General features: G+C 43.8%; 1 protein-coding gene across 1 annotated transcript in view; it reads right to left on the bottom strand.

The window, feature by feature from the left end:
* Positions 1-14,356, bottom strand: part of SLC16A10 (solute carrier family 16 member 10) — a gene marked incomplete at both ends in the record, with an annotated part of 147,860 nt that overhangs the window by 15,767 nt on the left and 117,737 nt on the right. The window contains 1 exon segment of the mRNA XM_080700100.1: positions 5,305-5,451. Within this exon segment, the coding sequence (XP_080556226.1) occupies positions 5,305-5,451 (147 nt within the window).

Genomic DNA, 14,356 nt, shown 5'->3' with positions numbered 1-14,356 from the left:
TTACAAGCGGCTTGGGGGCACATTTTTAATATTTGAGTGTTTCAAGGAATTTACAAATTTAAATAGAGCCTTTTCTAACTTGTCCCATGTTTGGTCAGCAGTGATATAACAGTGAGTTAAAAGTCAGAACCATGGGTCAGATACTTCCTTCTGGGTGGAAGGGTGGCAACAGCCTGGCAGCGTGCAGAATGCCCATCGTACAAGCTGAGTCACGGGGTGGGGGCTGGGAGGCTGCATTTCAGACTCCAGCGAGGGCAGGAAAGTCCTTTTGTGTGTCCTGTGGCTGCTGGGGCTCCGACGGCCTGTCTTGTGAGCACAGGAGACCATGCAGGACACTGGGTCCACTCCCCTCTCCACTCCTCTCTTCTGGCTTTCATGACCACTCTACCTAAGTAAACTCTCCTGACCTTGGTTCTCAAGACTGGGATTTTTAGCTTTCCAAACTCTCTGTGCCACTTTCCCTGTCTTCTTAGTCCCAAACATACCCAGTTTTTTTTCCTGCCTAGTCCTGCTCCAGGAACTCAGGAACCCACCGTGTGTCTTGTTTGTATCACCCTGCCAGGTTTGGGCTGGTACCCAAACTACAGCAGGTACTCAGAGTTCTTGAACAAAAGAAAGGAAGCTGGAAAACTGTAATACTACATATGTCCATTAGAGGGCTCCCTTGACACCTGAGAGCAAAACTAACTGGTGGGTTAAATGTTAGCCTCACCTGGTGGCACACACCTGTAATCCCAGTACTTGGGAGGCTGAGACAGGAGGATTGCAGGTTGAGGCCTGTCTCAGTAATTTAGTGAGACCATTTAAAAATAAAAAATAAGCCGGGCGTGGTGGCGCATGCTTGTAATCCCCGCGCTTGGGAGGCAGAGACAGAAGGATCGCGCAGGTTCGAAGCCAGCCGCGCCCGCTGGCTTAGGAGACCCTGTTTCCAAAATGAAAATGTAAAAATAGGTCTGGGAGTGTAGCCCAGAGGTAGAAGGGCTTCCAGGAACCCCAGTACCACCAATAAATAAATAAATAAATAAATAAATAAATAAATATAAAAAATAAAATAGGACTGGGGGTGTGGCTCAGAAGAGCTCCTCTAGGTTCAGTCCCCAGTACCACACACACAAGAAAGGAGTCAGACAAGGATATCTACAATAAGATATTGATAAAGAGGGAGAGATATTGATAAAGAGGGGAATGGTCACCATAAAGTGTATTTTTAAAAGTAGTATACTGTCAGGGATGGTGGCACATGCCTGTAATCCCAGCTATTTGTGGAAGTCATTGAGGAGGAAAGAGGACGTCAAGTTCAAGACCAGCCTGGGCAGTTTAATGAGATCCTGTTTCAAAATCCTAAAAAGGGTCGAGGATTTAGTTCAGTGGTAAAGCACGCAGAGTTAAATCTACAGAAACACCACCAGCTGACGACACTTCTTTTTAGCTGAATAGTGAGGCTCCTTCCCGTGACTGCCGAGACCTGCATACCGCATGGGTATGCTCCTGCCTCTGCTCCTGCGATTCACATCTGTAAGTGGGTGAAGTCAGCCCCTCCCACAGAGGGCCGGCTCGAGGACTAGTGCAAAGATGCATGCAGAGCACCTACGTCATGTCTGGCAGGCGAAAGTACTCATTAGGTGATGGCTGTTATTACTTGTAATAAATTACTGGAAGTTACTTATCTGTAATAGATGCCTTTCCAATCAGTTTCCTATTTCCAAACTCTACTTGTTTTTCAAGGCATTGCTGAAATACGGCCTGTCATCTGTAACATAAGTTGACATGCTTCACCCCAAGTCCCAAGCGCTCCCTTTCGCTCCTTTTCCACAGCCAAGCTCTTGGATATAGTTGTCTATGTTTCTATGTATTCAACTGATCCCAATTAGGCTTCCTACCTGCCACTCCACTGAAACTGCTTTCTGTAAGGTCAGTAATGGCCTACCTGTTGTGGGTCCAGTGGAGGCCTGTTAGTCTTCTTCTCACTAGGCTAATGGCACTGCTGGCTACTCCTGCTCCTGCCCTTAGAAACCCTCTACCCACTGGGCGTGGTGGCGCACGCTTGTAATCCCAGCATTCGGGAGGCTGAGACCGGAGGATCACGGTTCGCGGACAGCCTCAGCTACTTAGTGAGGCCCTATGCAACTCAGTGAGACCCGGTTTCAAAATAAAGAATAAAAAATAAGGGCAGGGGGTGTAGCTTGGAGGTCGAATGCTCTTGGGTTCCATCCCAGACCCGCAAATAAATAAATAAATAAATAACAAAACAACAAAAACAAAACAAGAAACCCTCAACCCTTGGATTTTTTCCTACCAAGCTAACCACTCCCTGTCAGTCCCCTTGCAGATTCCTAGTCTCGACATGGCCCAGAAATGTCCAAGTCCCACAGATCTCTTCTCTATACTTTCCGGTGAGTTCCAAACTGTTTTGCTGATGGTGGTTTTAATAGGCACCACACACTTCACATGGCAAAAATGAACTCATCATCCCACTCAGATTAACTGAACGACTGATCTCTAAAGAAAGCGAAACCAAAGCCAGGCGTGGTGGCATTCGGGAGGCTGAGACAGGAGGATCGCGGTTTGCCGACGGCCTCAGCTACTTAGTGAGGCCTGCCGCAACTCAGTGACACCCTGTTTCAAAAATAAAGAATAAAAACTAGGACTGAGGGTGTAGCTGAGAGGTAGAATGCCACTGGGTTCCATCCCCAGTACTACCAAAAAAAAAAAAAAAGAAAGAAAGAAAAAAAGCAAGAAAGCAAAACTATCTACTCTGATACCCAAGGCACAGACCTCGGCTCAGCTCACATGGCTCCATCAAACGCTTGTCCTCCGCATCCCTAGTTTATTTCCTTAGATCCAGTATCTCTGCCTCGACTTCCTGCTTGGACTACTTCAACAGCCTCACCTGCTCCCTGTGCTGCCACTCTTTTATATTTTTTTATTTTTTTGCGGGAATGGAACCCAGGGGCCTTCAACCTCCGAGCTACACCCCCTGCCCTGTTTTTTAAATTTATTTTTTATTTTGAAACCGGGTCTCACTGAGCTGCAGAGGGCCTCACTAAGTTGCTGAGGCTGTCCGCGAACTGCAATCCTCTGGTCTCAGCCTCCCGAATGCTGGGATTACAAGCGTGCGCCACCACGCCCGGCTGGCATGCCACTCTTAAAAGTAATAGCTCTGACATATAATTCATGTCATGAAATTAACCCATGTAAAGTATGCTACTTTTAGGACATTTTCATTGCCCCAAAAAGAAGCCCCATGCACAGCAGCAGTTACCATCCCCTTCCATTGCCCCTGACAATCTACCTTCTGTCTCTGCAAATCTGCTTATTCTGGACATTTATGTAAATGGAATCATTCAATCTGTGGCCTTTCATCACTGTCTTACCTTTTGTCCCCTCCTCCACATCATTTTATCCATCATAGTTACAGACTGATCTTTATCAACACAGCTCACATTAATCCCTACTTAAAATCCTTGAATGGCTCCCTGTCAATTGCAGAATAAAGTTCATCCCTTTTATGCACATAAAGGCTCTTCCCAACCAGCCCAAAACATCTACCATTCTCCCTTTATTCCATTCACACATTCATTTTCAAGATATATGTACCGTGTCACACCTCCACATCTTTGCCTCTGTGGTGTTCACCATTTAGAACGTTATACAGCCGGGCGTGGTGGCGCACGCTTGTAATCCCCGCACTTGCGAGGCGGAGACAGGAGGATTGCGCAGGTTCAAAGCCAGCCAGGCTGGCTTAAGAGACCCTGTTTCCAAATAAAAAAGTATAAAAATAGGTCTGGGAGTGTAGTCCGGAGGTAGAAGGGTTTCCACGAACCCCAGTACCACCAAAAAAAAAAAAAAAAAAAGACCGTTATATATGTGTTCATCCATACAGCTACAACTCACTTCTGTTTGTGTGTGGTACCGGGGACTACACATGCCAGACACACGCTCTCCCACTGAGTTATACCTAGTGCTTTTCTTTTGGTGGTACAGGGGGTGGAACCCAGGGGCCTTACCTCCGGGCTATACTCCCGGACCTATTTTATACTTTATTTGGAAAACAGGGTCTCACTAAGTTGCTGAGAGCCTCACTAAGTAGCTGAGGCTGGCTTCGAACCTGTGCAATCCTCCTGTCTCAGCCTCCCAAGCGCGGGGATTACAAGCGTGTACCACCATGCTGGCTCACCCAGTGCTTTACCCCTTACCTCAGCACTGCTCAGGCCCCTCTCTAGTGATCCAGACATTCCTAGGGCCCACAGCTAGCACACTCATGACTCCATTGTGCCGCAACACCGTTTTATTCGTCTCCCCCAAGACCTTTAGCTACTAAGGATCACAGACTGCATTTCATCCTACTCTGCAGCACTGAGCACATGTCTACCAGGAAGGAGTCATGTAAGGACCTTTTGGAGGATGTCATCACGGACCTTGGAATCTGCATTTGCTTATGCACACCCCATAACACCCGGCAGGCAGTGTGCAATAAGGAAGCTCAAGTCACACACCCCCACATTTCACAAGATATTGCAAAAGGCACCCGATCGGCACCTGACTCTGAGAACTGTGCCAAAAAACAAAGAATTCTTAGAAAAAGCAATGGGCAAAAACATTTTGGTTTGGTGGAGTTCCCTAATAAAACAAAGAAATGTGATGACTAACTTCTTGTGTCTTTAAAACTCAAATACAACTGGATTTTGCCCTTGAAACACTGTCCACAGATGTTACGTTCTAGAAAGCATTCTTCCACTTCACAGAATCTAAGCAGAGAGGCCTGGCGGTGCACACTTGCAGTCCCAGTATTTGGGAGGCTTAGGTGGATCCCAAGTTCACAGCCAGCCTCAGCTGCTTAGTGAGACCCTCTGCAACTTAGTGAGACCCTGTTTCAAAATAAGGAATAAAAAATAGGACTGGGGGTGTAGCTCAGAGGTAGAATGCCCTGGGTTAAATCCCTAACACCACACACACACACACACACACACACACACACACACACACACACACACAAATAATTTAAGCTTATAAGTACATTTAATAATAATTTTGTTGGAGAAGGAAAGTGTTAGGTAAATAGCGATAGCCTTCTCTCCTTCACCCCTCTCCTTTCTGACTCCTCTGTGTTCTTTCTCTTTCGCTTTCTCTGCAGGTGTCCATCTTTATCCTTTGCTCTCAAAAGCTATCTGCTCCGATCCCTCCCATCTTTTGCCTCTCTCTGCCTCCTACCCACTCACATCTTATTTCCCTCTTGGCTTCCCTCCCTCATCTCTCCTCCTTTTAATTTTCTTTCCCTCTCACAAAGAAAGAAAAAGAAAGTACCTGCAGATAGACCTTCTTCACACCAGGCACATAATCTGCAATCCGGCCAAAGAGCAGTCGTCCAACTCCAGAAGTGATGCCAATGCACATGATAACCACCTCCTCTTTATTTTGTTTGTCTTTGAATCTTTCTTTCACATGGTTCATCTGCATGCCAAGGAGAAAGAAACCACACTGAATATGGTAGGAAAACTTGACAACGCTTGAAGCTATGCATCAAATGTGTGTTTCTTGACAATGTCCTACCTCCTGACCTTCCTAATTAAAACATTTACATAATTTGTTCTCTGATAATTCTTCATGAGAACACATGAATAACATCTAGCATAATTTGGTGTGGATAAAAGAAGTGAGGGCTAGCACTCAGCAGGAGAGCACTGCCTCGCATGCACAAGGCCCTGGGATCAATCCCCAGCACTACAGGAAAAACAAAAGAAATGAATTCTTACAAGATTTTTTTTCCCCAGTAAAGGGTTACCTGCACATAAGTTATAAGCTAACTCTGAGCCATTCATTGAGGAGAACAAATCTTTGAACATAACAATCGACCTTGTTCTTTCAAGGTTATCCAAGGACCCAGCATATTATTTGTACTCTAAAAGAGTTAGTTCTGGAGTTTTATTTCTTCTTGGGACCCTAGTCCAACTAAACTAAGAGTCCCGAAACAAGTTACAGCATTGCTTCCAGAACTAAGGCAGAAGGTTTCCTAGTTTGCCTAGCTCTGTAGCACTGGAACAGATAAGATACAGGAGCAGCTTCACAGAGTGGCTGAAACACTGACACATCTGGAGGGTCAGGCTGCTTGGGTCCAAGTCCTGCTCCTTAGCAGCCAGGCTTAACTTAGAGGTTAACTTCTTAACCTCTAGGGCCTCAGTTTACCAGTCTATGAAACTGAAATAACAAGGGTGTTTGTAAAGATTAAATAAGAGAATTTTAGGGGGCTAGAGGTATAGTTCAGTGCTGGGGCCCCTGCCTAGCATTCGTGAAGCTCTGGGTTTGATTTCCAATATCACAAAAGACAAAAATCAAACCAACAATAACAAAACCAAGTAACTTAGATTACCTGGCACACAGTTAACAGTGATCAGGTATTAATTTTGCCCCCTCCCCCCCCAATTACTGGGGACTGAAACCAGGGCCTGGTGCACGCTAAGCCAAGTACTCCACTGAGCTATATGTCCAGTCCTAATTTTAGCCTTTTTAAAAAATTGACCTTTTGGAGTTCAGCTGCTCTGAAAGTGGGGCTGGGGGCCTTTCCCTTCTACTTAGACCAGTGACTACAGCAGCCTCTGAGTCGTAAATCTGTAAGCATATGGAGTTTGACTTTTCCATATCCCTCTGTATTCACTGTCCCTTACACCAACACTGTGCTGAGCTGTGGAAATCAGCAAGCAAATATCCCACACCCTCGATGGCCCGTACAGCCTTTCTACAAGACCTCCCCTACCTTGGGACACCTCTATTTGCCCCCTCCCCAATTTTGCATTTTCAAAAGTCTATATACCATTTCATTTCTGATAGCTCTAACTTCTCTATTTTCCCATCCAGAATAATCCTAAGTATGGCTTTTTTTTTTATCCTTTTAAGGTTGCCTACTGTCTATACTTTATACTCTTGGTTTGTTATTCAAAATCTATAATCTACTGCTAATCTATCTTTGTACCTTTATTTACTGATCTTCAGCTCAGAGTCCCAAGTAAACAACCTGAAGAAGTAAAACGTTCACTGGAGAGAAAAGGCATATACTCCAGTTGATTATTTCTACCCATGTTGCCAATTCTACCCCGACACCCCTTTTATTTAGAAAAGAAAAAAAAAAAGGTCAGTAATCTGGATTTTGTATGAAATGTTGGCACCTAACTTAATTAGAACACTCTGTGATCCAACTGTACAAAAGCCAAACAAAACATGTCTACAGACTGCATTCGGCCAGCTTTGATCTCAGCCCTAATCCCATCTGGCCCAGTAGGACAGGCTTACTCAGTGTTGCTTAAACATGCGAATGCCTTCTTGTTCCTCAGCTCTGCTTCCTCTACCTCTCACGCCTTCCAGTTCCGCCTGTCCCCAACTCGGCCTTCCTAGCTTCTCACTGCGCTCTCCTGAGTAACACTTCCATGTCAAAGTAGATAGTACCCACCTGCCTGTTTCAAAGGCACCTCAAAGTCATCGTGCCCCAGGCTGCACTCGCCTGTCTTCTCTACCTGCCCGCCCTCCCTGTAGTCAGCCGACTATTCTTGGCCACCTACCCACAGTGGAAACCTGACAACCACCCTCGATTAGTCCCACTCCTTCTCTTCAAATCCAAGTCACCACCAAATCCTTATTTTACCTGCTAAATCTCTCATACATTTCATTAATCTATGTATCCCATAGAATTTTAGTTGGGGCTCTGTTACTCCTTACCTGGACTGCTATAGTACTTATCTAATATTGCTTGCCTGAGCCCTCACTGCCAAGTCTCTCTCTCTCTCTCCTTTAACCTACATTCCCTGAGGACACTAGGTTCAAAATAAAAGCAATGTCACAGCCAGGGTTGGTGGCGTACACCTGCAATCCTAGTATTTGGGAAACTGAGGCAGGATGGTCATAGGTTCAGGGCCAGCCTCAACAACTTAGTGAGATCCTATTTCCAAACAAACAAACAAACAAATAAGTTGGGGGTGTATCTGAGATAGAGTGCCCCTGTATTCAATCCCCCGTACCCCGCCACACACACACACACACACAAGTAATGTCACTTCTAGGCTTAATGTCCTGTTATGGCTCATGATGTTCAGGGTAAAGCCCTAGCTCTTGGTTTGACAGCTAGACCTCTGCTTTCCTAGGGTAGCATCACCTCCAGCTGTCTGCTCAAGCACAACACACAAACTCGCATGCAGCAAGGGCAAAACACACAGGAGTTATGGTTAAGGAAGATGTTATAGAAACTAACTTCATTTAACTTTCCCTTTGTATGTGTGGTACTGAGGATAGAACCCAGGGTGCTCTACCACTGAGCTATGCCCCCAGTCCTTTTTATTTTTTATTTTGAAAGAATCCTGCTAAGTTTCCCACCTGGGTCACACACTTGTCTTCCTTGACTCAGCCTCCCGAGTACAGGCATGTGCCACTGCGCCTGGCTTAACTTTTTGTTCAATATAGCTACTAGAAATGCAAGTACAATGGGACTTGCTTCTTAAAGAAATGCACTGTGGCTACAAAGATAAGATGGCTACTAATGAAAGTGACCTCAGACTTTCAGATAAAGATGAAAGGGATGAATGACCTAAATATTATTCAGGTGCAATATTATTATGTGTATTCATTGGCTTCACTTGTGACTTAAATCCTGACTCTAATGCACCAATCTACTTTGGGAAGCACCAAAAGATCTACCCTAACTTTTTTTGGTAGGAGGTGGATTAGGCAAGTGCTATACTACTGAACTATATGCTCTACCTCCTGTTAAAACTTTTATTTAATTTTTTGTGGTACTGGGGATGGAACCCAGTGTCCTTCTACCTCCGGGCTATACCCCCAGACCTATTTTATGCTTTATTTGGAAGCAGGGTCTCACACTAAGCTGCTGAGGCTGGCTTTGAACCTGCACGATCCATCTCAGCCTCCAAAGTACTGGGATTACAAGCATGCGCCATCACACCAGGCCTCTATTATAACTTTTAAAAGGACAATCTTAAACCAGGCGTGGTGGTGCACGCTTGTAATCCCAGCATTTGGGAGGCTGAGACCGGAGGATCGTGGTTCGCAGACAGCCTCAGCTACTTAGTCAGGCCCTCTGCAACTCAGTGAGACCCAGTTTCAAAACAAAGAATAAAAAATAGGGCAGGGGGTGTAGCTCAGAGGTCAAATGCCCCTGGGTTCCATCCCCAGTACCACAAAAATAAATAAATAAATAAATTAATTAATTAAAAAGACAATCTTATCCGGGCGTGGTAGAGCACGCTTGTAATCCCTGTGCTTGGGAGGCGGAGACAGGAGGATCTCACAGGTTTGAAGCCAGCCAGCCTCTCTGGCTTAAGAGACCCTGTTTCCGCCGGGCGTGGTGGTGCATGCTTGCAATCCTCGCGCTTGGGAGTCAGAGACAGGAGGATCGCGCAGGTTTGAAGCCAGCCTCGCTGGTTTAGGAGACCTTGTTTCCAAATTTTAAAAAATACATAAAAATAGGTCTGGGAGTGTAGCCCGGAGGTAGAAGGGTTCCCAGGAACCTCAGTACCACCACCAAAAAAAAAAAAAAAAAAAAGAAAGAAAGAAAGAAAGAGAGACCCTGTTTCCAAATAAAAAAATATAAAAAATTGGTCTCGGAGTGTAGCCTGGAGGTAGAAGGGTTCCATCCCTAGTACCACCAAATAAATAAATAAAATAAAAAGACAATTTTTATTCATAAAACGCTTTAATTTCCTAGTCATCCTTTTGATGAAACGAAGAATATCTGTTTACCAAATTGCTACTGTTCTTTACCAGGGCTTTTTTTGTTCCTTTCCGCATTCTACTTCGTAAGATGTCTGCTCTCGGAGTTTCTGCCCATGTCTCAGTTCCTGGAGACTGGCAGACAGGGACAGAGAGCATGACAGCAGGCACAAATTGTATTTAGAAGAGTCACAAGTGTAGAGACATGAAAATGTTGAACAGCTACTTTCATATTTAACTGAACATTTTTTTATTTTTTATTTTTTTGGTGGTACTGGGGTTCCTGGAAGCCCTTCTACCTCTGGGCTACACTCCCAGATCTATTTTTATATTTTTATTTGGAAACAGGGTCTCTTAAGCCAGCATGGCTGGCTTCGAACCAGCGCGATCCTCCTGTCTCCGCCTCCCAAGTGCAGGGATTACAAGCGTGCGCCACCACGCCGGGCTTAAGGAAACATTTTTATTTTTAAAATTTTTGCAGGTCTGGGGATGGAACCCAGGGGCATTCAACCTCCGAGCTATACACCCTGCCCTATTTTTTATTCTTTATTTTGAAATCGGGTCTCACTGAGTTGCAGAGGGCCTAAGTAGCTGAGGCTGTCCCTGAACCCTGATCCTCCAGTCTCAGCCTCCCGAATGCTGGGATTAAAAGCGTGCACCACCACGCCCGGCTTCTAACCAATTATTTTTAAACCAACACAAAGTTTAATACTAGAGACTACTGTCTATGCAGGAGAAAAAAAAATTTTCTTTTTTAGTGGTACTGGGTATGGAAACCATGAGTGTTCTACTTCTGAGCTATACTCTAGCTGTTTTTTAAATTAATTAATTAATTTATTTATATTGAATGTTGAACTCAGGGGTATTCTAACTCTGAGCTACACTCCAACCGTGGTTTTATTTTTTTACTCTGAAATAAGGTCTTACTAAATTGCTGAAGCTGGCCACAAACCTGTGATCCTCCTGTTTCAGCCTCCCAAATACTAGAATTACAAGTGTTCGCCAACAGGCCCAGCTCTTATTTTTATTTTGAAACAGGGTCTCACTAAGTTGTGGAAGGCCTCACTAAGTAGCTGAAGCTGGCATGAACCTTCGATCCTCTTAGCCTCCCATGTACTGGAATTACAGGCATGCACCACCACCATGCCCAGCTGAAAATATTTTTAGAATAGTTATTAAAGTTAACTTTACGGGAAATAGTGGTGTAGCTCAGTTGCAGATAGTTTTAGATTGTGTGCTTACATCTTCTAGGTCCTATGTTCAATCCCTAGCACTAAAAATTAAAGATATAATAAAATTCACTTATCATTATACTTTATCTGGATGTATAAGTGTCTCTCTACCTTAAATATTTACTTAATCTATGGCTGCACATCTCTAGAGGATAAACATAGTCTTGCTGATTGACATCTTGACCATTTGAAACATTTCCCCATTATTCAAGCAATAGCAGCTCTTGCTAACCACAGAAGCCAGTTTTTAGATTGTATAAAATCCTATTTATTGCAGTTAACCAAAGACAAACAAGAACTTATATGCCAGAATATCTGCTTGTCCTATGCAGATGGGAGAGAGAAAAAAAGACAAACTAGTTCTGTTTCCCCTTCATCTAACCATCTTCCATCAAGTAAATGGTGGTACAGGTCTCTGTAGAGATGGCGCGATTTAGACCACCCAGCCAAAGTCAAGCATCTCTTCTCTCAACAGAGCCTTAAAACAGATCCCAGTTTTGAGAGGTCAGATGCAGTAGCCCATGAAAGTACTAATTTCACTGGAATGGCCTCTGCCCCAGCTTCTCTCCTCTCTACCACTCTTCAAGGCATTTGGGGACATCGGATGGTGTTCTTCAACAGAGAATCTAAGGCAGTGTTCTCTGGAACTCAGAGGATCAACCATGAAGGAGGTTTAAATGAGAGACCACCGTACAGCCTAGAGGTGTAGTGAAACCCAGAGATGGTACAGATCTGTAGAGCAAACATGCCATTGACCAAAAAAGCCCAATAATTACCTGTTCCACCCTTTCCCAAGACTGGGTTATTTGGCCATACCACAGCAGTCATGAGACACACTGGACTCCAGCCCCCAATTAAGGGGACGAGTGCTTTTTACTTAATGCCTTTTCTATAATGTTTATGTAATTTATTACATAAATAACATAATAAAACTTTACCATATACAAGTTAGACTATATATCTTGGGGAATAGTAGCTAAATAAGAAAGGGAAATACTGGAGGCTCTTAAAATTAACTTGATTTCTGACAGTGGACCTGAAGAGGCACTGACTACTCAGTACTAAGTGTTAACCACAGTCTTAGGGGCCAGGAGAGCAGGGCAAAGGCAGGCCCAGTGGAGCACTGTGACTGGGGGAGTGAAAGACCATCTTTGAATAAAAAAAAAGGCCTACAATTTTTATCATCACTATTGTTGCAATAACTATGCTCTTGAAAGATAAGACTTTAGTCACCCGCCATCATCTGCCCTTGTTTGTGATTGTGATCCTTGTCATGTGTCTGTCCTTTCTCTTCAGAGAGACACCTTCAAACTGGAAAGAGGGGTAGATGACTCTTTGAGGAGGGGAAGGGAAGTTTTAAGTTTACATGGTACTTCCACAAGTGGGATGGTAAATGCTAGATAATATTTTCAGTGATTATGAAATTCAAACTGATTTTCTCAAGTTCCTACTTTCTGATAGGGATATTAAGTTCATAGCAAGTCTGTTCACTGTTATTCACACCAAAGATCAGCAGATTGAGGCTGCTGCTTCTCAAGTTCATGTAGGTGTGTGTGTGTGTGTGTGTGTGTGTGTGTGTGTGTGTGTGCGCGCACGCGCGCATGTGTGTTACCAGAGATTGAACCCAGAGGCACTTTACCTCCAAGCTCTACCCCCAGCCCTACTTTCTATTCTTTATTTTGAACAGGGTCTAAGTTGTGGAGGGCCTCACTAAGTAGCTGAGGCTGTCTGTGAACCACAACCCTCCTGTCTCAGCCTCTCAAGTACCCTCCTCCTCTTTCTCCTCCTTCCCTCCCCTCTAAGTGTGTGCCACCATGCCCAGCTTAGAGTAATTCCTAAGAATATATCAACTATTTTTTTTCTCGGCAGTACTGAACCTAGGGGCCTCTTACCTCTGAGCTGCATCCCAAGCCTTATTTTTTATTCTTTATTTTGAAAAAGGGTCTCACTAAATTGCAGAGGCCTTACTAAGTAGTTGAGACTGGCTGTGAACCGTGATCCTCCTGTCTCACCCTCCCAAGTACAAGGATTACAAGCATGCGCCCCCATGCCTGGCTCTCCATCCAACATCTGAAAAGCTATTCCATGACTAACCATCTCTGAGACAAGTAAATAAATGGTAGTACAATTCTCTTTGTAAATATACTTTTTCTTTTCAGCACCAGGGACTGAACCCAGGGGCATTCTACCTCTGAGATACATTCCCAGCCCAATCTTATTTTTTTGTTTGTTTTGTTTTTAAAATAGGGTCTTGCTAGGTTGCTGAAAGTCTCACTATTTTGGCGAGGCTGTCCTCGAACATTCAGTCCTCTTGTCTCAGCTTCCCAGGTACTGGGATAATAGGTGTGTGTCACTGTGCCCAACTTATAAACATATTTTTTAAAAAGGTATAAAGAAAACAGTCTGTGCCTCTTTAAAAAAATGTACATTTGAAAGAGAGTAGAAAGCCTGCTGTAGTAGTTAATGGATATCTCAGAATTTGTTCAAATCAGAACTTTACACTACCCTTTGACTTCAAAGCTGGATTAACAGAAACCTTCTGAGTAGAGGAGAGCCTGATTCTTCCTTCCTTCCTTCCTTCCTTCCTTCCTTCCTTCCTTTCTTTCTTTCTTTCTTTCTTTCTTTCTTTCTTTCTTTCTTTCTTTCTTTTTACAACTATTGTTTCCTGTTTTGGGGAAAGAAAGGAAGAAAGTTAAAGCAAGTGGTACAGTCCCAAGGAGGTTTTGCATGAGCAGTGTATACCAGCTAGCCAAGTGAGGTAAGTGGAAGAAAACTCCAGAAATCTGGGTACATAAAATTAAGCCCTTTACACCAAAACATAGAAATCTCTTTCCAGGGCCATATTAAGTTATACATTTACTTTACTTTGTAAAATCCAACTAACTACGTTTTAAGACTAAAACATCTTTAAGAAGCCCTTGAAGGGAAAACTTTCTTTGTTGCCAACATCTTTAAGGTCTAGTTTTAGGCAGCCCCATGTCTGTTTTGAAATGATGTGTCTCTTGAGACTAAACTCATGGTAGAGATACCTACTGCCAGGGGAGAGCAGACCTGTGGACTATCAGGACTCCTGGAGGCACGGGTAGCTGTTTTTGTTTTGTTTTTGTTTTATAAATAGCCAGTCTTTTCGTTTCATTAAAATGAGTTTCCATGGCGTTGAAACTGACATATGGCATGGTTAAGACATGGAAATTTAGGATTAAGAAAAAAGAAGTTTCTGAACATTTATAAACGATGAATGAGTCTTAAGAATAGTTTACTACAATAAATGCTGGTAGAAGTGCATATCGTGAAGCACTATGGGTGGTTAATGTTTTGCCACAGACTTCTGTTACCTTGAGGTAGATAACACATGCGTATCAAATTCGGCATTCATTTTTGGATGCTGCTGGTGTTTTAAGAAATGTGTACCG

Source organism: Muscardinus avellanarius (assembly GCF_963383645.1).
Source record: "Muscardinus avellanarius genome assembly, chromosome: 8".
NCBI classification, from domain to species: domain Eukaryota; kingdom Metazoa; phylum Chordata; class Mammalia; order Rodentia; family Gliridae; genus Muscardinus; species Muscardinus avellanarius.
Note: the sequence above shows the minus strand (reverse complement) of the source record. Positions and strands in the feature narration are given on the sequence as shown.